The 23052-nt window shown below is 32.9% G+C and overlaps 2 protein-coding genes across 4 annotated transcripts in view; one reads left to right on the top strand and one right to left on the bottom strand.

Moving 5' to 3' along the window:
- galene (potassium two pore domain channel subfamily K member galene) overlaps positions 1 to 23052 on the bottom strand; it is a 222863-nt gene that overhangs the window by 62743 nt on the left and 137068 nt on the right. The window lies entirely within an intron of this gene.
- LOC145693126 (uncharacterized) lies at positions 3140 to 18182 on the top strand. Of its 2 annotated transcripts, none has more exons than XM_081768852.1 (4): positions 3140 to 3273; positions 10426 to 11989; positions 14280 to 14510; positions 17678 to 18182. In XM_081768852.1, exons 1-4 carry the CDS (start codon positions 3263 to 3265, stop codon positions 17864 to 17866), a joined length of 1995 nt encoding a protein of 664 aa, XP_081624978.1. In that variant the 5' UTR covers positions 3140 to 3262; the 3' UTR covers positions 17867 to 18182. The 2 variants fall into 2 exon arrangements, with proteins under 2 accessions (XP_081624978.1, XP_081624977.1); XM_081768851.1 differs by having other exon boundaries at positions 14274 to 14510.

Genomic DNA, 23052 nt, shown 5'->3' with positions numbered 1-23052 from the left:
TGCAATAAAAAGTCGTGGTTACCAAACATGCAATGATTCCTTAACAACATTTTATATATATGCACAGCAAGACCCACCCTACTTGTATGCCAAACTATGAAGCTCCAGCGTTAACAGAACTGCCGGGAAAAAAATCAGTCCAAGTCTTTCTTGACTTGCCCTCGTATAGTCTTTGGCCCTGAGGTTCTCCACTCTAGTGTGTGGTGCGCAATTCATATGAATGTTATTTTTTCTGTCTTCATTTATTTTTATTACTAATGTTCAAACTAAGAGGACGCCAATGACAGAACTTGAGCACAACAGTTTCAGGAATACAGATATACTGGGAACAAATTGAATATCCATTATTAATAACATAATACATTACACCTCCAGGTTTCAGGTCTATAAAAAAAGACATGGATGTGGTTATATTATTAATACATTTAATAGTAACTAGCTTAACCTACGCTGTCTACACAGCGTATATGAGCATGAATCTCCTTGTTATATCTCACGATATCTATACATGTTCCTTTACAGACACAAGTGAAAGATGTCTTGATAAAAATCAGCAAGCGGTACCGTAAAGAGGAGATTTTTTTTCGATTATTTTTTCAATATCTCGCATCGTTTGTAAGATTTGAGCCTATTTCCGGTTGGAGTGTCTAATTCATGTATGATCAATGTTTCCATTCTTCGTGTATGCAGTATGTAATAAACAAATACATTATACACACAATTAATTATAATGTCAGTGATGTATGGTGTTCATTGAGCAAAACACTCCAAACAATAAAGATTCATCTTACAAGGTACATTCGCGAAGTGTCCCCTCGGGATTCGTCTAAAATTGATTCAAATGCAAAGTTCTCCGCGGCCCGATGTGCAAATTTTAGAGGCCCATACAGGTAATTTGCATATTTATAGGCCTTCATATATCCGGAATTCAATCATACACTACTATAACGCCCGGTCACGAACTTGCTTTTAGTTTCTTTAGATATAACTGAACATGAATGTGAGCATATGCAAAACAAATTGGATCAAACTCTGCTTCTCTGATACCCACACCGGCCACCATCTTGAATCCGCCATATTGAATTCAACTTTCGGTTTTGGGGATAGGTGCATATGATACATCAAATTCATAAATTATTTTCTCGGAAATTCATTGCTGTAGTGAGTTTTACCATAGTTTGACCGTTTGCAAGATATTTCATATTAAATGTGAGGCATTCCACGAATATTGAACTAAATAGAAAATTGTGCAGTAACCCCTGTGTATATGTAATCTTTTACATGATTTATCGTTGACGAAATATTCTCTGAACGTAGATACACAGAGACACACAGACGTAAATACGGAATTGGTAGGTTTTCACTCAAATTTGGTCGTATCAGATTTACATTAGGCATTTTGACCATAATACAATACTTTCTTGTTATAGTATAACATGGAAGTAATAACAATCACTCACATAAATATAATAAAATCATGACACCAATGTTGTAGAGAGTTTGTTTAAACCTACAGTATTTTTTTCAGTTAGAAATTGTTTTGATTTGTTAACATCAAAAACATAAGCGTAACTGGTACTACTCTGCAATGTCTATTTGCGAAGTGACTGAAGGGATTTAACATGCAATGCCTTCCAAACGGTACAGTACAAACTACGGTAAAATTGACTACACCAGTGAATTTCCGAGGAAATTGTACATAAATTTGATGTATAACTTGCACCTATTCCCATTTGAAAAATCGAAAATTGACTCCAATATGGCGGATTCAGGGTGGTGGCCGGGGTGAGTAACATGTGTCAGAGAAGCAGTACTTGATCCAATTTGTTTTGCATATGCCCACATTCGTGTCCAGTTACATCTAGAGGAAACTAAAAGCAATTTGTGTCCGAGCGTTATAGTAGTGTATGATTGAATTCCGGATATATGAAGGCCCATAAATTGCAAATTACCCCTATGGGCCACTAAAATTAGAAAACTGCACATTGGACCGCAGAGAACTTTGCACTTAAATGAATTTTCGACGAATTCCGAGGGGACATTTCACGAATGTATCTTGCTAGGCTGGAGAAATGGTTATCCTTCATTTTTCATTATCATTTGGGCATGAAAAAAACATCTGAGAGGTATACTACTCCCGTATACAATTATGTGAAGTTAGAACGTATAACTGCTTTGGATATGATATTTTTTTTACTTTTTAAAATTTCAATACTTCCAATGTACCTCTAAAAATGTAATAAAGAAATAACGATATTTTTTAAATATTAGAACTGGACAATCTACACAAAATTTTGAATCGACCAGCGAAAATGACACGTTTCTAGCACTCATGGTTTTCGAGATCTCAATTCGAGGATTGGAGACATATAATCCTAGCATTTTAATATATAGATCTTTCTAACATTCTCAAATTTTTTATTCTCTTTACATTCTTCACCAGAGTTCAAAAAGTGATGTAATACGAAACAAAGAGTTACAAATGAGTTTTGATAAAAGCTTATTAAAACTGTATCAAGATGTTAGCACCAACTCTTTTTTTTTTTTTTTTTTTTTACCAGATGGTAAGAGAATTTTGGTGTATTAATGTACCGTATAATGTAATTTTGAGGTGCCATTATTTATTTGTTACCAAATAATCCAAATAATCTTGGCCAGGTCTATCAAATTAAGGACCAAACTAGAATATTTATGGATTGACATTTTACGCATGGATCGTTGGTTGAACATCCTAGTTCATAGAAATGTGCATGAAACATACAAAAGATTACATACAGATAACTACGTAACCTGGCAGTTCCTGTTACACGTAAGCAAACATATTACATACTTCAAATCTAGCTTATTTCATCCCGGAATATAAACATCCGGTTCATTTCTACGCAAAATAATAATCAACTACCGTGTCAGAGTTCAACGAAACTATCACTATCAGGTAAAAGGAGAGGAATTATTTTGTTACCTTAGTATTTGGACGTCATCTAAGCAAATTTTGTGAAATCCTTAAGTACATATAAGTATGCATGTTATAGTTCTTGTACTATATTGGGTCTCTTACGTAAGTAAGTTGGGAAACAAAAGAGAAGTGAAGAAGTTTTGAAAATATGTGTAATGAATGAATCATAAAATTTAGGATAAGAAACAAGTCAACTATAAATTTCTTATAAAAGCAAATGAGAATAGTAAGCCATTCATTTCAGTTTGTGATTTTAACAGAATAAGAACATAACAGTGCAAGGTTGTTATAAAAGAAATACACAAAATGATATTTAGGTAAGTACCTCTCTATTGCAATATATCATGCAGAAAATTAGCAACATCCCAATAATTAGTATAATCTAATTACTGCTTTTTAAAATTAGTGTGTTACAAATTTAATTAATTGTGCGTTTAAGTTGGTAAACGCGTTCTATTTTCAAGTGTGCACTGAGAAATAAATGTATGTGGCATACGTAAAATCGTCTACATTTGTAAATCCTGTAGTTTTTGGACTTAACGTACAGTAAACGTATAACTGAAAATGCATGTTTCATAATACTTTCTGTATAAGGGTACATCTGTACGTACTTTCCGTACGAGACACTGTCAGGATCTCGCATACAAATGGACGTATACAGGGTGTTTCGAAACAACACCGACAACGTTTGGAAGGTGATTCCTGACACCAAAATAAAACGAAAAGTATAGACCAACCTGGGTGTACAAATGCTTCCTTTCGGAGTTAGAGGCTGCCGAAAACGTGAAAAAATGAACATTAAAGAGCCATAGCTCCAAAACTATGGGACCTACCGTAGTCGGGTCAAGACTTTACTTAGGAGCTAATATGTGCTCTATCCAAAAAAAAAATGCATGTCTCAGAATCCTAAGGTACTCACGCAACAATTTTTGTACAGGCAGTTTGGTTACGGGCATATAATCTGAAGTACTCACTAACTACCTCTATAAAAATTGTTGCGGAAGTACTGCAGGATTCTGAAGCATGTATTTTTGGATAGAGCACATATTAGTTCCTTAGTAAAGTCTTGACCCGACTACGGTAGACCCCATAGTTTTGTAGCTATGGACCTTTAAAGTTCATTTTTTAATGTTTTCGGCAGCCTCTAAGTCCGAAAGGAAGCATTTGTGCACCCAGGTTGGTCTATACCCTTTGTCTTATCTTGGTGTCAGGAATCACCTCCCAAACGTTGTCGGTGTTGTTTTGAAACACCCTGTATAACATATAGCTAACGAAGGTAGCATACATATATGTATGTAATATAAGGAAGACTGTTAGATATCCGACATCCTGCAACGACATGATGTAACATCTAAGGGCAGTGTCTATGTGGCATATGGATAACGTATGTTCCGTACTGATTTCTGTAGTAAGCAAGAGGATTCCGTATATTTGTACAATATACCGAAGTCCGGAGAACGGATTTTCCTCAGTGTGAGAGCAGGTTGTATCAACGTAACGAAGAGTCATATTTAGAATTTGTTTTGGTAACCAATTAAATATCAAATTAAGGTTAAAGACTACTTCGAATTTTACGAACGAGCTATAGTAAAATGCCATTGGTTGTTAAATATTTAGAAACTTAATGTGTAATTCCGATTGAGTTATATTATAACTCGCATTTTATCTGTTCAGTTTAGCTTCCAAGATAATGCGATCAAAATATTATGTACTGCAAAATTGTTAACAGATTGTCTTCAACGTTTACTTGTTCTGATTTGGACAATAATCCTTGGAGAAAATATGCTAAAGCACACGTTTATTTAAGAAGACAAAACAAGCTTACCAACTGAAATAATGTTTAAGAAGAAACAATGTTTAACTAACTCTGTGACTTATGGAAACCGGAGGTTCAATGTCGCATTCACAAGATCTCTCCATTGACTTCCGTCCTTAGCCAACTGAATCCAGTTTTCACTTTGTATTAATATTTCAGCGAGATTTATTTTAATATCATCCTTCCTTCTGCGCCAAGGTCTTCCTAATGGTAGTTTTTCGATTGGATTTCCAGTTAAAATTTTCAAACCGTTCTTACTTTCTTTCATTCTGGTTACATGACTTGCCCACCTGAGTCTTATAAACTTGAAGACTCTAACAATGTCTGGTAAACGGTATAAATTATGCAGTTCCTCATTGTGAAGTTTTCGCCATTCCCCACTCCCGTTCTTCTTGGGTCCGAATATTCGACTCAGTGTTTTATTCAGTATACGATTTTCCCTCAGAGTAAGCAACCATGTTTTGCAACCATACAGCACAACAGGCATGATATTCATTTTATACATATTTTATAGCTTAAAATTTCATGTCAGAACTCGCGAAGACAAAAGACTTTGAACTAAATAATAACATAAACTCCCTGCTTTCAGTCATTTAATTTCATCGTATACATGTTTTTAGTCTGTTAATATTGATCCTAGGTATTTCAAAGAATCTACTTTGTCGGAAGTATTATTTGATAATTTGACATATCCATACTTCGTAGTATTACGATACCGGTGACAAAAACCCATTTCTCTGGAAGCGTTTAATAAGACCTCTGCATTCTTTCTATTTTTTTTAATATTATCTCCTTTCAGATTTACATCATCAATATAATCCATAACAAGGTGAATACCATTCAGCTTTAGACCATAGTTGATATCTTTGATTTTCTTTATAGCGTATTCCAGAAGAAAGTTGAATAATATTAGCTACAACGCATCTCCCTGTTTCAGGCCATTCTGGATTTGAAAGCTCGTGGACAAGTAATTTTCTACTCAGACTTTACTTTGGAATTCATTTAAACACATCTTAATTAATCCAACTAGCTTCTTCGGTATTCCAAATTCTGTAAGAATATTGTGCAACATTTCCCTCCTAACCAAGTTATAGGCCTTTTTAAAATGAATAAATAATTGATGTACCGGGGTATTGTATTCCCATTTCTTTTTTAGTATTTGTCGAATGGTAAATATCTGGTCAATTGTGATTTCGAATAAATCCACACTAATAATCTCCAATAATTTCTTCTGCATATGGGGTCAATCTTGCTAACAGAATGTCTGAGAGGATTTTAAAGATACCTCCATAATTATTACAATCAGTTTCTCGCCTTTCTTATGAATTGGAACAATGACTGACGCATTCCACTCTTATGACAATTCTTCCTAATTTCAGACAAGAAGAATGAATTTGTGTATCTTGTTCCACAATTTTCCCCTTCCAGCTAAAATTAACTCAGCCGGAATTTCGTCACACCGGGAGATTTCTGTTTCTTTAATTTCTTTATGGCAATTTCTATTTCTGTTAGGTAGGCTCTGGATTATAGGGTACTGCTGTGTGCATTTAATTTTCTCCCAGAACATTAGTTTTTGACTGCGTGTTAAGCAAATTGTCGGAGAAATCTTCCATGTATTCAAAATGCTATCTGTATCAACGAGAATTGTTTCACCAGCTTTCTTTAATATATAAACACGAAGTTGATACCCTTTCTTTGATTCGTTGATGTCCTTGTCCAGAATGTTTTTGTGTTTACTATTATCTTCAAGTTCATTAATTTTAGCTTTCAAAAAGTCACGTTTTTTTTTTGTTCTAAAAGTTTTGGGAGTTTCCCGCCTGATATCAACGAAATTTTGTGTAATTATATCGTTCGGATTTTGTAGTGAAAGTAACTTTTCCTAGTTTCTCTTCTTTGCTGGTTTAGTGCATTCCTGGTCGAACCATTGTTTGTTTCTATGTACAGTATTTCCGCATGTCCCAGTTTTTCTTTTGGTGAAATTTTAATGCTATCCCTAATTTCAAGCCAAGTATTCTCAACATTGGTGCATTCCGAAACTTCTAAAACCAAAGTCTGTTCCCATACTTCAATCTGGTATCCCTCTCTAGCCTGGCTCTCCTCTAATTTCTTTAAGTTAAACCTATCCTTTTTCAGATGTTGACTCTTCCCTTTATTCAACGATAATATCTCTTATTATCGCTACTACCAGGTAGTGATCAGTGTCACACACTGAGAAAATATGTATGTGGCGTACGTAAAATCGTATGTTATATTTGTAATTCCTATAGTTTTGGGGCTTAACGTACAGCAAACTGAAAACTCAACGCATGTTTTATAATACATTCTGTATAAGTCTTCCATCTGTACGTAATTTCCGTATGAAACAATATAGGCGATCAGGATCTCATACAAATGGACGTATATAGTATATAGCTGACGAAGGTAACACACATATATGTATGTAATATAAGGAAGACTATTAGATATGAGACATCCTGCAACGGCATGATGTAACACCTAAGGGCAGTGCCTATGTAGCATATGGATAATGTATTTAAATATGCTCCGTACTGATTTCTGAGTAAGCAAGAGGATTCCGTATATTTGTACAATATACCGCTGTCCGGAGAACGGATTTTTCTCAGTGCAGTCAGCTCCTGTAAACGACCGAACATCAATTATGCCAAATTGCCTTTTTTCTATCTACTAAAACGTGATCAGTTTGATTATGTGTTTTTCCATCTACTCTGGTATGTTTATGAAGATTGTGATGTGGGCATTTTCTAAAATGCCATTTTATTCCATGTAAATTTAGAAATTTAAGGAGAAAGTTCTAATCATCCACATTCTTTTACCTGAGTACGGCATTTTCTATTAATACTGTAATGTAATGAATTGAAAATTGATAAAAAGAAAATAAAAGTTTTGTAGCAGATTCATTTATGGCAAACCATTGAAAGATTTCTAATAAAATTGAGTTTGGATGTTTTTTTAATGTGTCATATTACTTTCAAGAGGACAAGTCAGAATCAGAATTCTCCAAAGTTTTAGGAAAGGTTTCAATGAAAATGTAACCTTTCCGCTGGCGTTTAATATCTAGTCTTATTGTTTGCTTCGAGTTCTTCTTTTTTAACTGTACATGATATTAGTTCTTATACTCTGCTACTCTGAGAATCCTACTTTTTTTTTTAGACGCAAATCTGTATAATAATATGTTTAATAAATTAATCACATTAGAATCTTTAAACTGAATTATTGGAAATGTTTGTTTCAATATAGGAAGTTTTGAGTCGTTGATACATTTCTCTCAAGTTAAAAGCTGATCGTTATATTTAAAATCAACAAAACATGTTTTAAGTCTTAATGCGAAAAACGTACAAGTAGTGTAACTTACAGCAAATTATAATTGATGTTATATACACGTATATTATGAACTTTCCAGCTCGCCCATTAAGAAAAAATCTGTAGGTTGCGCTGGAGTCTTCAATTCACGCCCAAAAGTTTGTAAACATTTCATGCGACTTATCGTTATGTGTGTGTGTGTGTATATGTGTGTGAAACAACATTTGAATTTAAATTTTTTCACTAGATTTGCGTCTGGATCATTGAACTCGGTCAGAAACATTAAAAGCTAATTAAAAGATTCTATAAATCAGACTTTTCATCCAAGCTTTCTGACTATAATTGGTAAACCATGTAATGTTATTGTAGAAAGTGAAAGAAGGATACTTAAGAAATTTCTGTATAATAGCTTTAAAACTATCTAATGGGAAGAACTCAGTATGTTTGTACGAATAAGAACGACAGTGAAATGCATGTTGTATGATGCTCTACAAGTTCAATTCAGGACGTTTATTAATTTTATCACTTGAATCTGATGGTAAAATTACATTAGTTGAATGTGATTAAGTACGCTATGGGACGTAGAGTATTAAGCAATTAAAAATAAAACGTGGAAGATATTGTTGTTGTTACAATAATGGTAGATAGATTGTCTTGAAATTTAGGCAGAATTTAAAATGTTCCCTCTTTTACTATCTATAGTAGAGATGTAAATTATAGAGGGTTAAAAGAACTAGTGTCCACAAAACATTTACGATTAATCTTAGCCTAATGTTTTATATTCATGTTGAATATTTTTGTCAGGTCAGCAATCTTTCGTTTGGTTTAACACAGTTTTCCATTCTTCATTACCCTGAGTCAGAGTTTTCGTTTTCCTGTACTCTTTTTGCCCCTTTATCTTGTATTGTTTGGATTCTTATATTTCAGTTGTGGCCTTTCTCGAGGTACTTTTCTTTAAGCCATTTCCTCCATAGCTAATAGCATGATTCCACCAATCTCATAACGCGTCTAATCATCCTGCGTATCTTCTTATCGAAATAGTTATATGTTTAAAATATCGAAATATGTACTCGTAGAAAAATTCTGATAGTTGAGATACTGTAAATTACGTAAAGTGTTTGCAGTTGGCCTTACCAAATGTGATACTCGTATATACGTAATTTTACACAATCACATGAATATCTTATAGTCTAATACTATTCAAATAAACTTAAATCTCGTTAGAGTTTTACAAAAAAAAAAATCGTTTAATTTATCGCACTGGCGTAAATAGGTCTTCCTTTGCAGTCTAAATATTTTGGTTTCGAATATTATGGTGGACCATTCCAACTGAGTGGTTTTCCTATAGATCCTAGTCGATTCCTTCCATTTCTGCCGTATTTGTTGTTGTTTGTTGATCCTAATTATTCTACTATGAATCGTTCTTGTAAGTTATACCTGGAAGTTTGGTAAATAAATAAATAGATAAAGTTTAAGAATATACTTTAAAATGCATGTTTAAAATGACAAACACTTTGTTCCTCAAAGAATTGTTACATTTCTTTTTATACGTGCTATTCAAAATGGTAAATTGTCAAATTTTCAAAATTGATTTACTGATCCCAGGCTGTACAAATATGTAGTAGCTGTAACAAATCATTTGTATGCAAAGATCTTTCAAGCAACATTTTACTAAATTTCTTTAAAGTGATATATTCCTAAACCTACTTGGTGCTACCTCACTTATACTCTGGTGACAGTCCTAATCCAATATTTTTATTTAAAAATTTTATCATCACAAATTAATGAAATACTGTTTGTAGATCTTTCTCCTATGTTAATTCTATCAAGACACTTTTATTATAGGTTCAGACTTCTTTATAGGTATATTTCTGTAATTTGCGTGTCCATTTTGGATAGATGTTAATAGAGGCTTCGTATTTGCATCAAAATGTTTATGTGGCAAACACCTTTCAAGTACTACGTACACTTGTACAGAAGAAATAGTTGTATTACTAGATTCACTCGGTATTTAACATAATGTGATGTGAGTTGCCTCCTGTATCCCCTCAGGATACATTTCTCGTTGATCAAAATGTTAGGCTACATTGAATTTGGTTAATCAAAACGTCAACTTTGAACTAAAGTAATATTTAGTTTAGATATTTCATAATTATTATAAATTTTTAAAAGGTTTTAAAACAGTTTTACGTAAAACCATAGAGGAATCCACATATTTTCTTGATAAAACATAATGGTGCATCTAGTATAAAGATCTTCATAATTTTATATGTCACGCAAGCAGTTACCATTTGTTTTACTAACATATATTTTAATTTTATTATCCTTTCAGGCCAGTCTTTATTCTTCTGTTGTCCTTTGTTGTGACTGTTTCGCTTGTGGAATGTAGGAGAAGGAGCAACAGTGAAAGTAATGAATCTGACAGCAGTAGTGTCAGCGTAGACAACAGCGCTTCTAGTGAAAGTGACAGAAGTCGATCTAGGAAATCAGAAGTAAGAAGATATAACGATGTTTTGCGATATATCCTTAGAGGAAATTTTCCAACTGGAGGAGAACTTAATGCCAGACGTGGTCTTCCAGAAATTCCAAATACAAAAGGAAATTTTAATGTAGAGAATAATAAAGCATCTTCATTCTCTTCAAGTAGATTTCCAGTAAGATCCAGAAGCAAGTTCAATTTGAATGATCTGTTTTTAAGAGCTGCTCCAGACAAGAATGCAGACAATGAAGTAGTTCCCCCGTTAGAAAGAGGTTATATTTTAGGTGAAAGGCAATTATCACCTGCTTCACGTGATGATGTGTTCTCGTCAGTGGTAGGATTCATTGAAGAGCCTGCACAAGAAGAAATTCCAGATATAGAAGAGCTTATCACCTCACGATCAAAGAATAGTCCATCACCGTCACGAGACGATCTAGTGTCATCTTTATTAGGTTCTAATAAACCAGGAAAATCAAATCTAAAAGATTTATTTACAGCACAATTAAGTGACGACAGAAACGCTGAAGGCTCTGGCGAAGAAAGACTATCGAAATCACCTTCACGTGATGATATATTGTCCTCCTTATTAGGATCTACCAAATCTGGAAAACCAAATGTACAAGATCTACTTTCATCATTAATAAGTAGTGGTGGTAATGCTGAAAGTCCATTTGGAGAAGGAGAAGAACCTTCGGAAGTACAAATTCCGGACATCGAACAGTTTATCTCCTCGCGATCAAAAAGTGATGGATCGGCTACACCATCACGCTATGATCTTCTGTCATCTCTATTAGGCTCTACTAAATCAGGAAAACTGAATGTAAAAGATCTACTTGCAGCGCAAAAAAACAGCGACGGAAATGCTGAAAATTCAGTCGAAGAACAAGAATCGGAATCTCCATCACGTGCTGAAATATTGTCTTCACTGTTAGGTTCTACCAAATTACAGAAACCAAATATACAAGATTTACTAGGAAATGCTGCAAATTTGTTAGGCAAAACAGAATCCGAGCCCTCATCACGCGATGCCTCATTGTCTTCAGTACTAGATTTGGATGGAGCTACTAAGTCAAAAAGCCTAAACTTAGAAGATTTAATTTCCTCACGTACGAACGGCGATGGATCAGCAAAGTCATCTGAACAACGAACTTTGAGCAAAAGATCCTCCGATTCTGGCTTAGTAAGAGAGAAATTAGCAGGCCTATTTGCAACTAAAACTGCTAATAGTCGAGCGACTGGAATCGACCTCATAGGAATTTTAAATAGATTGTTGAGTGGTGCATCTTTAGAAGATGGATCTGTTAACAATAAAGGAAGAAATTCTGGCAGAAGTCCATTTTCTTTACTTTCCAATTTATTAGGAGGCACTTTGAAATCGTTTTCCTTCCCAAGTTTCTCAGGAAGAGGTTCGAGTTCGGTAAGTTAATATTTATTTATGTTGTTTAGAAACAATATGAAATAATATTACATAGAATCAATACTTTATGTAACAACAGAAATAAAAAAAATATTGAGAAGGGATTATTGATGTTAGAAACTTGATATAGAATATATATATATATATATATATATATATATATATATATATATATATATATACAGTGGCGGATCCAAGGGGGCTATTGGCCCCCCTTGACGCTCAGGTATACTCTGGATAAAATGGGATTCAATCCTGCTTTACACTGGATAAAACCGACAAACTATGGTTTAACCCCTCCCTTGATCATATCCTAGATCCGCCACTAAATATATATGGACAGAGAGGGAGAGAGAGAGAAAGAGAGAGAAGGTAAATATTCAATTAGAAATTGTTTGGAGTGTTTTTGTGTTGTGTAATTGAGCTATACATACATTCACGTAAGGTAGCACGAGATGTAAACATTACTTATTCGTTAACAGCTTATGACAAATAAGATACAAGTTAAATTTCATAGCTTTATTTGAAAAGACCAGTGCCAGAAACATGTATCAAAAATGTTATGTCAGATTTGAGATTGACAACTTATAACATCCGTAGTTAAATCGTATGGACATGATTATGATGACAGCGTAATAAATGAGCACAGTTGTAACAACGTGATGTATTAAATAAGCACACATTGTGTTTCTTGATATGCAACGTGATAATTATGCACATATTACATTTCTGTCATAGGCAATGTAAAAAGTAAACAGACATTGTATTTGTTTGATAGAGAAAGTGATAAGTAATCGTATATTTAATTTCTCTGATAGTCATTGTGATAAATAAGCATATATTGCATTTATTTCATAGGCAATATGATAAATAAGCGTAAGCAGATATTGTATTTATTTCATAGGCAATCTGATAAATAGGTAGATATTGTATTTCTTAGATACATAAAGTGATAAATAACTATATATTTCGTTTCTCTGATAGACAATATGATAAATAAGCAAATATTGCAATACTTGATATACAACATGGTAAGTAAGAATACTTTGCAATTCTCTGATAGACGATGTGATAAAAAAAAAGACATTACATTTCTTTTATAGGCAAAGTTATATTTTCATTTATCAATCTCAAAACTGACCTAACATTTATTACCTTATAAATTTATAGTTCATAGCATCAATATGTACCAAAGATGCATGTCTGAAAATGTTCAAGTATACTTTAAATATTTTTAAAATCACATATTGATCATGATTATTCATAAAATAAAGTGTATGAGAAAAGTTACTATGGAGCTATGTTTGCAATTGTATGTTGGTTAGTATTGCCATAGATAAATTACACACTACTCAATAATAATGATACAATACTACAAGTTACAAGCGCTCTATATTCATAATAAATAACTAAATTACATTACTAAATGTTTGTAATAAATGTAATTAAAAATAAGTATTACATTTAAACTTCAATTAACGTGAAGATGTTGATCGGCGTATTGAGTCGGATTAACGTTTCTCTTCAACAGTAAGACTACATTAAATAAAATCTATAATTTAACTGGAAATCTCAATTATAACACCTCATAGTGAAACTTCACAAATGGAAAGTAGGCAGCACGGAAACATTAATTTTCTACGTACCAAAATGGAGGCTATTAGGCTACACATAAACCCGTTAAAAGAGAAGCTTCAATACTAAACTATGGTACTAATATTAAATTCTATATATATATCTTATTAAAACAAAAAACTTCATTTAATTTAATTCTACTAATAGTATTAGCGTGTTATTGAAAATGTTCAATGGCAGGACATATATCAATCAATGAGTTGAATAAAACGACATACATGAAGGCCAATCCTCATATATGGTTTTCGAGAAAATTGATAAAACGAACTTTTCTGGCGTTAAACCGTGGAGCATGGAAGCTTCTCAGTTGCAACATGTGATCTGCCAATAATGGCAGAATAGCTATGAGGATGATGACGAAAGATAAGTAGTTTGGGATCAACAATAACAAGCTCAATAACATGCTAGGATGGAAACAGAATAATCATGATTATGATGATGATAACACACTGTCTAATTTTGCATATCAAGAGAACAGTACACACGATGATTAATGAAATATAATAACTTAAAATTATCTTAAACTTTAAATTAAACATTTTTAATTGTTTCCAGAGAGGTATGTATTTCTGGTACTATATATATATATCTTTATATATAAAGATAGCAATGCACAAGTTGTTTCATTCTTTCTTATTATTATTTCTAGCTGCAGGGAAGAGAAAAGCGAGAAGCTAGATACTATGGCAATCGCTGGAGAGGAACAACTTTCCGTGCTGCCTTAGCTCACATACGACCAGCATCTGCTCCCATCATCACAGGCGGAATAAAACTTGTCCAAGTACGAGAGGCAGAACCTGTCAATGTTCAGGGTGGTGTATCAAATTTGCCTCCAGGAAACAATGTACTTACTGTGAATCACAGTGGAGCTTGTCAAAGAGGATCGGTAAGTAAACATGTGTGAGGACTGTGAAATTAGATCTAGTCAACTCTGCTACTTATCCTACAATCAGATATCTCTGTTTTTCGGAAACTTGTGGGTTGTCTACGCGTGTGGTTCGTGCACCAAATTACTTAGCGTTACTAAATTTGGATAAAAACACGAGTATTGGTACAAATCTTGTTCGGTTGGTCAAAAAGATTCGTTCATTTTTTATGTACAAGAATACAATACACAGTTTTAATTTTCATCAATAACTTTATTGCATAATCTATCAACCCGTTTATACCACTACCTCCTGCTGCTACCTCTACACGACACAACTCTGTAACTCAATCTCCCTAAAATTTTTGATTTTTTTTTTAAATAAGTGCTTCACGTCCTGTTTCAAAATCTCTAGGAATTAAACTTGTTGCCATTAAGAGCATTTTCTTTAGTTCGAAATAAAGGAAATCAGATCATGCAATATCGGTAAATACAGTGGATAAAGCAGGAATTCTCAGCCAATCTGTGGAAATATTTGCCTGGTCATCGAAGAAACACAGTTTTGTGTTATCTTGATGGAAGATTGTATTTTCTGTTGACTAACTTCAAACGCTTATCGATGAATACCGCTTTCATTAGGTCTAAATGATAGTAATACTTGGAAATAATCGATTAGTTTATCAGAAGAGTCTCATACCAGAGAAGGCCCTTTCTTACGTAATTCCACCATGGATGGAGATTGGCTTTAGGTGCGGTTGGTGGTGATTTATTTCATTTGCTCCACGATCTTGTACGTTGAATGTTATTGCAAAGTGTGCACTTCTTATCGTCCAGTACTATAGTTATTTCTTAAATGTATTGTTTACGTTACATTTTAATAGAGAACTGCATGTGGATTTGCGGCCAAGTTTCATTTTCACTTAACTTATGTGAAATCCAAACATCAAAGCGATTGATATAACCAACTTGGAGCAAAGGTTTTAAACGCTTGATTAGATATTTTTAAGCATGTTAACTATTCTTCGCATGCCATAACGTGAATTGTTTTCAACATCTTTATTTGGTAGCTATTAATTTTAACTGGTCTACTTGACTAGCAAAAACAATATCCAACATGAAGTTTCCAAACTATTTTTCGACCGATTCGACTAGTCACAACTGCTTTTCCATGCAGTGCATTTTATCGTGTTCAAGTTACATCTTTAACTTTTTTTAAAAAATAACAAAAGATATGTTGAACATGTTATTTATTTAATAGTATGTGGTTAGATAAACAATTCAAGGCTGGACGAGACCGGAAATGTGTGGTGGTGCGACAACTGTTAAAATACGACTCAACTAAAGTTTCGAACGAAGTAGGAAAACCAAACGCACTTTCTGGTTAACTTAACACTTGAAGACACTTTAAGCCGATGGTTTTGTCCCATTTACCTCAATCTGGAAACAAATTAAACTCCATTTAATCAATCAAACATTTATTTGCAAAAATCCAGTAGAGGTACTGTAAAACAATCTCTAACCAGAGTAGATAGTATTTACTGTTTTCAAGTTGTATTACAAAAGCTATAACCCATTCAAAGCAAAACAAATTAACACTAAAACACTTCTATATTGTTGGGTAAACTCTGTGGTATTTTCTAATTTTCCAAAATAGTGAAAGACAGAAAGTGCGAATTACAAGGGGAAAAAAAGGCGAGGTAATAAATAATGTTTAAATAGTGTAACACAACTTTTCAATGTTTAAAAACCAGAGGTCAGCATTAACAAATGATTCGGTGTACTATTTGAGACATTGTTCATAACTTCGTAACTCGGCCACTTGTTCTATGACGTATGCAGTAACTGTTGGATGGTGAAATTAAAGATTCTAACCAGTTTGTTTACTGCTATAAAACTCAAAATTTAATTTGATTTTTAATTGAACCGTTGAGTTCGAAAACCGGTCATCTCCATCGAAGCTAATTTGAGAGGAGTAGCAAACAAAACTAAATTACTCAATATGTATCTGACATATAGGGACATTTTCATTTTCAGAAAGTAGACAAATGTCAGTTCTACGGTCCGAATGCATATTGAGTAATTTAGTTTTGTTTGTCACTCCTCTGAAATTAGCTTCGATGGAGATGACCGGTTTACGAACTCAACGATTCAATTATTTTTTACATTACATAAAAAAAGAAAGAATCATAAGATATTTCCTCTTAATGGTTGCAAGATCTTTACTCAGTTCTACTCTCTAATTACTTTATATTATTAGTTCTTTATTGCACAGAAGGGTCCAAACGTTATTTACGTAAAACGTCAAATTTTCACTCTTTAATAAGGAATTCAAAGAGAGTAGAGGCATATTAGGCTAGGTAACGCTAGGTTAGGTTGAGCATTTTAGTTCGTGCGCAATCAGATCTTTTACGACACCAATAGACAACATACAACAACACTTGCTCCATTGTCAGCTTCAATTTCTTTTATACAAAAATAGGCCTACCCTTCACAGTCGATACTTTCCAACGACACTTCACTCCATTAACGCAACGTTCACATTCGAATTTATAACTTTCTTTCATTTTCTTTATCTTAACTTCCTTCTACATGTTCCATACTGTCCCTTTGCAAAGCATGTTGATCTAAAAATATTCACGTTTCTTCTTTTTTACCAACAAAAGTTTGTGCAAAACTTAAAAATTAAATTTTGCAACCATTACAAAAAAGCCACCATCTTTGTTTCTAACGCACTTCATACTCATGAAGCATGCGCGAATTACAAATAGTCCTATGAAAACTATGCGTAAAAATACTCAATAATTTGCGAGTATAATGTATTGTATTTGATCATACGTACAAAATAAAGAAAAACAGTAAAGTTAGCCTGTTTTCATGTAAATTGTGCTAATTTTTCTTATTTCTGAACCCCTTCTGTAAAACTTAATCCTATAATTGCTTTTGCAATAAGTTTAGGGTTTTTTACAGTCCCGAAGCTATGTGAGACGTGGACTTACAGTTTAAGATGCAATCCAACTCACCGTAACGCATTCAATGTTCTCTCACCGGGAATTGAACCAGGGACCTCGAGTACAAAAGAAGCGCATGTTTGGCACTATACCAGCGAGGAGAACTTTTACTGTTTTCTTGTCGAATATTTTAATTGTTTCTTTTTTTCTTATTAATGTATAAATGTATTTATTTTGTAGATTGTTCTGGGAAATTTAATTACAAGAGCTAATGGAGAAGCTAATGTGTCCTTCTACTCTTCGTCAATATCTTTGGACCCTTCCAACGCTTCTAATGTTATTGGAGGAGCCCTTGTAATAACAGACGCTGCTGGTAATGTTGCTGCCTGTGGTAACATATATCTCCAAGCAGTTCGTTACAGAGGCTGAGTAGTAACGAAATAACAACAAGAGAACATAGACTGTTTTAGACTCGATTATGTGTTTCCTCAATGTAATTTCTATTACTTAATTCTGCAAATACAAGCAATGATATGTATAAAATATTTTTAACTTTATTAACAATGATTTTACACGATTCAAGATTCTTGAACTGATTTGATCACAATTGCTATTCCCTAATTGTCAAACTTATCTCTGCTCTCATGCGTCTAATAGCTACATCATGATATGGAGGAACTACTGTAATTATAGTATTTTCTATTTATTACTGTAAAGGTTGAAATTAAATTAAATTAAATTATAACTGTAGACTATTATTTCACTCAGGGATTAAAAGTACTGCTTCTGATTTCACCTACTTATCATCTATGTTTTCTTTTATATATATACATTAAAGTCACTATGTTTGTGACTTAATAACTCTTGAACCACCTGAACGATCTCGATCAAATTTTCAACATAGATGAGGTTTCGGGCCTGGAATGGTTTTGGTTATTTCTCTTTGACGGTGCAACTTAGGGGAGGGGATATATATATATATATATATATATATATATATATATATATATATATATATATATATATAATCGAAAATAACCGATATTAGTGTCGTCGAATCCATAGTTTTCGGGGTCGCTGAGACAAACAATGACACTTCTGATGCCATTTAAACCTAAATTCAGCCCCTTTTAGTACTCCTAAGGGAGAGATGACACGTAAAAATAATTCAAAATGATCTATATTAATGTTGAATTCATAGTTTTTGGGGACTCTAAGTTGATTGGTGATAGTTTTGATTCCCTTTATGTCCAAAATGTCCTTCCATATGTATTAAAAGATAAAGTCTTTCCTATGGGCCTGATAGGTTGTGATCTAATCTGTTTTTATAATATAGTGGCAGAAGGTGAAATTTATCAGTAACCATAGATTAGCAAAAAATATACTCTATTGGGTTATTCACTAGTATTTTCTAAAGTAGTAAACTGCAGTGCTACGAATCAAATTATTTTGATGCTGAAAAAAAAATCTTTTAGTTTTACGTCCCAGGACTATGCTTTGTAGGCCAAGGAGCTAGAGGAGACGGGTAATTAATGAAAATAAATTATTATCAATTGGTGGAATGAGAATGTTTGAGGAAATGAAAGAACCTAGGGACAGATGGACATGATGTTGTCCATCAGACAATGTTTTCTCGAGGATCTCCTGTTTTCTCATACATTCCCATTCCACCAATCATTTCATAAATCTCCTTTAACCTAAAGAGCGTAATTACGGAAACTAAAACTGGAGGATTTGTTTCTATACAAGTCTTAGCTAATATTAATATAAATTTTAAACGGAGCAATGTGAAACATCAGAGGGACAAACAATTGTTTCTTCTTACGTGCTTAGTACTTCAGATCATCATTATTTCAAAAGTATTCTGCAGTTATTAATGGTTTAGTTTCGCAAATTTTTCATTTATCCGAGTCCTAGCTAACTATCCATTTTGGCATCAATTTCAAACTTCATCTTATCCCTTGTTTTTCTTATATATGCCGTTCCTTCTGTTATAAACATTAAAATATAGTTGATTTTGTTTTAAAATCTGTAAATCTAAAAGAAGGTTAGCGTTCAGAATGGCATGACGAGAACTAAGACAAGAGGTTAGAGAACCTTTAAAACCTCCCTCACGCTAGTTACCTTCTTCCCGTACTCTCATTAAAGAATATTTTCTACTGTAAAAAAAAAAATTTAAAAAATACTTAAAATGCATTGTCAGGGTGGCTAATTTTGGAAATCTTCCAGGGGAGAATCCCTGGACCCTCCACTGAGCCCAAGTGAATTACATACTCCAGGCTATGAATTAGAGTATCCCCATTGATTTTCAAAACCCATGCTTTTGCTTATCCTTGTTTTCATCTTCAGCTGAAATTCCAAATCTTTGCTAATACATAATACTGAAAGAATTTCTTACGAAATATTAAACAAAATTTACCGTAACAACAAAAGTTTTGGCTAATTATTCTTTGTTTATACTATACGACTGACTTTCTGGTAGTTAAAATCATTAATACATTTTTTAAGTATTCTAACGAAAAAATGGATTATCAATAATAGATTTGAATAAAATAATTCGTCTTATGATTCTTTTATTTCACTGAACCAAATCATTAATTTATTACAACTTCTGGTAATACTTAAATAGAGAATTTGACATCTACATAATATCTTATTAAAATGCGTTTGAAAAGCCAAGGCTGTTTCCTTCTTATTATGATTTCAATAGACATCATCTCAATCTATGGAACACAATACATAGAAATAGGATGGGCTATGATGGGAGAACACAGGATAATCTTAACCAAGATTCCGAATTCAGAGAATTGAATGCCACAACGACAGCATCGTGTTACATATTATTTTTTTATTTCTTTCTAGTCTTTTTTTTTTTTTTTTTTTGTCATACTTAAAAACTGAAGGACAGATGCAGAGTACATATCTAAACAAAAGAAATTGACACTACTTTCTTTCTTCATGCTAATTTAAGAATTACATGATCTAGGAATTTTTCGTTGCGTGAGTTTGAAACAAACTGATACATGTAATTTAGCCAGACACAGCTCCGCTTGCTCTGGGCGTATTATTCAAAACAGAAAACATGAATTTTGCATCGAAAACATGCATTGAAAACGAAGTTACAAGATATTGAGAATTGCATGTAGTTTTATCTATAGTGATTCACATATATTCAAATGGAGATATTGCACTATGCATCTGCAGGACAAATGTAGGTCAGCAATTTAATGCTGCAATAATACGAGTATCTTGCCATCGCGAAAAGAATAAAGAACATGTTAAAGCATTTTATTTGCACAACATTTCGCTGTAAAAACGACGGCGTTGGAAACGACTACATTGAATCTATGTGAGTTTTGCATAAATTTCCTCAGTGAGAAAGTCATCACCAACCTTTCTCTATATATCTAATGACCAATGATGTAGTACTTCAGTTGTTTTGAAAATTGACTATACCTTGTCACAAACATTACTAGATTTTCAAAAAAGTAAAAGTTTTAATTTTACAATATTTTTTGTCTTTTAAGTACTTCTATGTTTCTCATACATCTAGTTACTTCTGTTTTTGTATTTTACAATAATTTTTAGTTTCTATGCACTAATTGTAAGTTTTCCAATTTATTTTTTTTAAGCCTTATAACCTTTATTTCTATGAAGGTAACTATAAGATTCTCCAAAGGGATTTTCGAATTTTGTTCCTAACCTGAAAATTACGGATGAATTACTGAACATTGAAAATGAAAAAAGGCGTTCACCTAGATAACGACTCTGATAATTTTGATCATATTTTATAGATAAATGTTCCATTAAGATTCTCAAATTTTCAATAATAATAATAATAATAATAATAATAATAATAATAATAATAATAATAATAATAATAATAATAATAATAATAATAATAATAATAATAATAATAATAATAATTATTATTATTATTATTATTATTATTATTATTATTATTATTATTATTATTATTATTATTATTGTTTTTGTTGTTATTATCATCACTAATTTAGATTTATTTCCAGTAAGATCTCTAGATACATTGTAGCGCAGTATCATTATTTTCCAGCTTTTTTAATCAAACAATAGTTTTTAGTCAATAGTTATTTTGTGTTTGTTTGGTATATAATTTAACACCTCTTTGAATACAACATTCGTAATATTTGTACTTACGAATGTAGTTTACACCTGTTGGTAGCTTGCACTTTCTTTCTCACCCTTACGCCCCTCAGTTTGGGAACCACTGATCTAAACATTTAATTAAATCACTGGATAAAGTACAATTATGCATTAACAGAGACGTCATTTGGGGATCCGGAGGGGGGATTGAACACCTCTGAGTTTGACATTTGTATACATTTTAATCCATAAGATAATAATACCAATGAGATATCTGAAAATTCGCTGACATTCAGGATTTGTCCCTCTCCCAGCAAAATGTGAAATGACGCTGCTGTGTAAGTGAAATTCAGTTCACATGATCAATATTGAAACATTTTGCTTTACACTTATTAAACGTGCTATGAAACGTTGTTATTAAATATGCAAATTCTTGGATTGGGACAGATTGTTGTAAGTTGCTCTGGAATCAAACAACAATTTTTAAGATCGAGTAAATAGCAAAGTGAATGCGAGTAATAAACGAAATCATGCTTCCTTCTAGACTGATGGATAACGTGGGAGATTTGGGTGGGTATTTCAGGTATCAATTTATAATGAGAGCACACATTTTTCTGTGCAGGTTAAGCCTAGTAAGGCAATTGAAGAACCATCTAGATTATGAGGTAGTGGATTTCAGTCTGAAAAGCCTAGCAGTTTGGGTTGATGGGATGACCAGACATTACCCAATTAAGCATGTGTTCAATTTCCCACTCATAATCATAGTGGGCAGTAGTGCGAGGGTTTTACTTTCCCTTTTCTATTTTATTTTTAATTTTAAGACATGAAATGAGATGTCCTTCTGATAGGTCTGATCTTCACTATCTGTTAGTTAAGCTACATCTATTTCTTGGATGTTCTAGAATTCGTTAGACGCCATTTCATAACAATACATAGATGATATGAAGCTGACCAATACATATAGATATTATCTTGGATTTGAATCCAGATAATGTTTCGTCTCTACATTTTATAGAAATCTTGTCTCGTCTTGATTTAAAATGGATTCTTTCCCTTATCGTCTCGTTTTGTTTTGTTACAGTTATATACGTGACATGTAAAAGTAATGTTGATAGAATTTTGCACTTATTAATAAGAAATTCAAATACTATATGAGAATAACTGTTGAATAATTAGCATTATTAAAAAGTAAACACATATTATTCGAGTTCCTTAACTGATGCTCATACTCACACAAACATACGAGTTAAAGTTGTTTATACACAACTATTAATAACCCATTTTAACAAGGCAAATTTTCAGACTTTACATAAAATGCAAAGAATAGTGACTAAACTTGTGACCTCTTACAGGTATAAGTAGTGTTACCTATGAGACACGTAAAATTTCTCATTTTAAAAACGAGACTAGGTTGTCATGTGTCTCGTCTCGTCTCGAGTTTATAAAGGCACTTCTCGTCTCGTGAGCGACACTAGTTTTCGCAAGTCATT

This window comes from Thermobia domestica, chromosome 8 (assembly GCF_964235325.1).
Source record: "Thermobia domestica chromosome 8, izTheDome1.hap1.1, whole genome shotgun sequence".
Classification (NCBI taxonomy): Eukaryota; Metazoa; Arthropoda; class Insecta; order Zygentoma; family Lepismatidae; genus Thermobia; species Thermobia domestica.
This window is presented reverse-complemented; position numbering and strand designations above follow the sequence as displayed.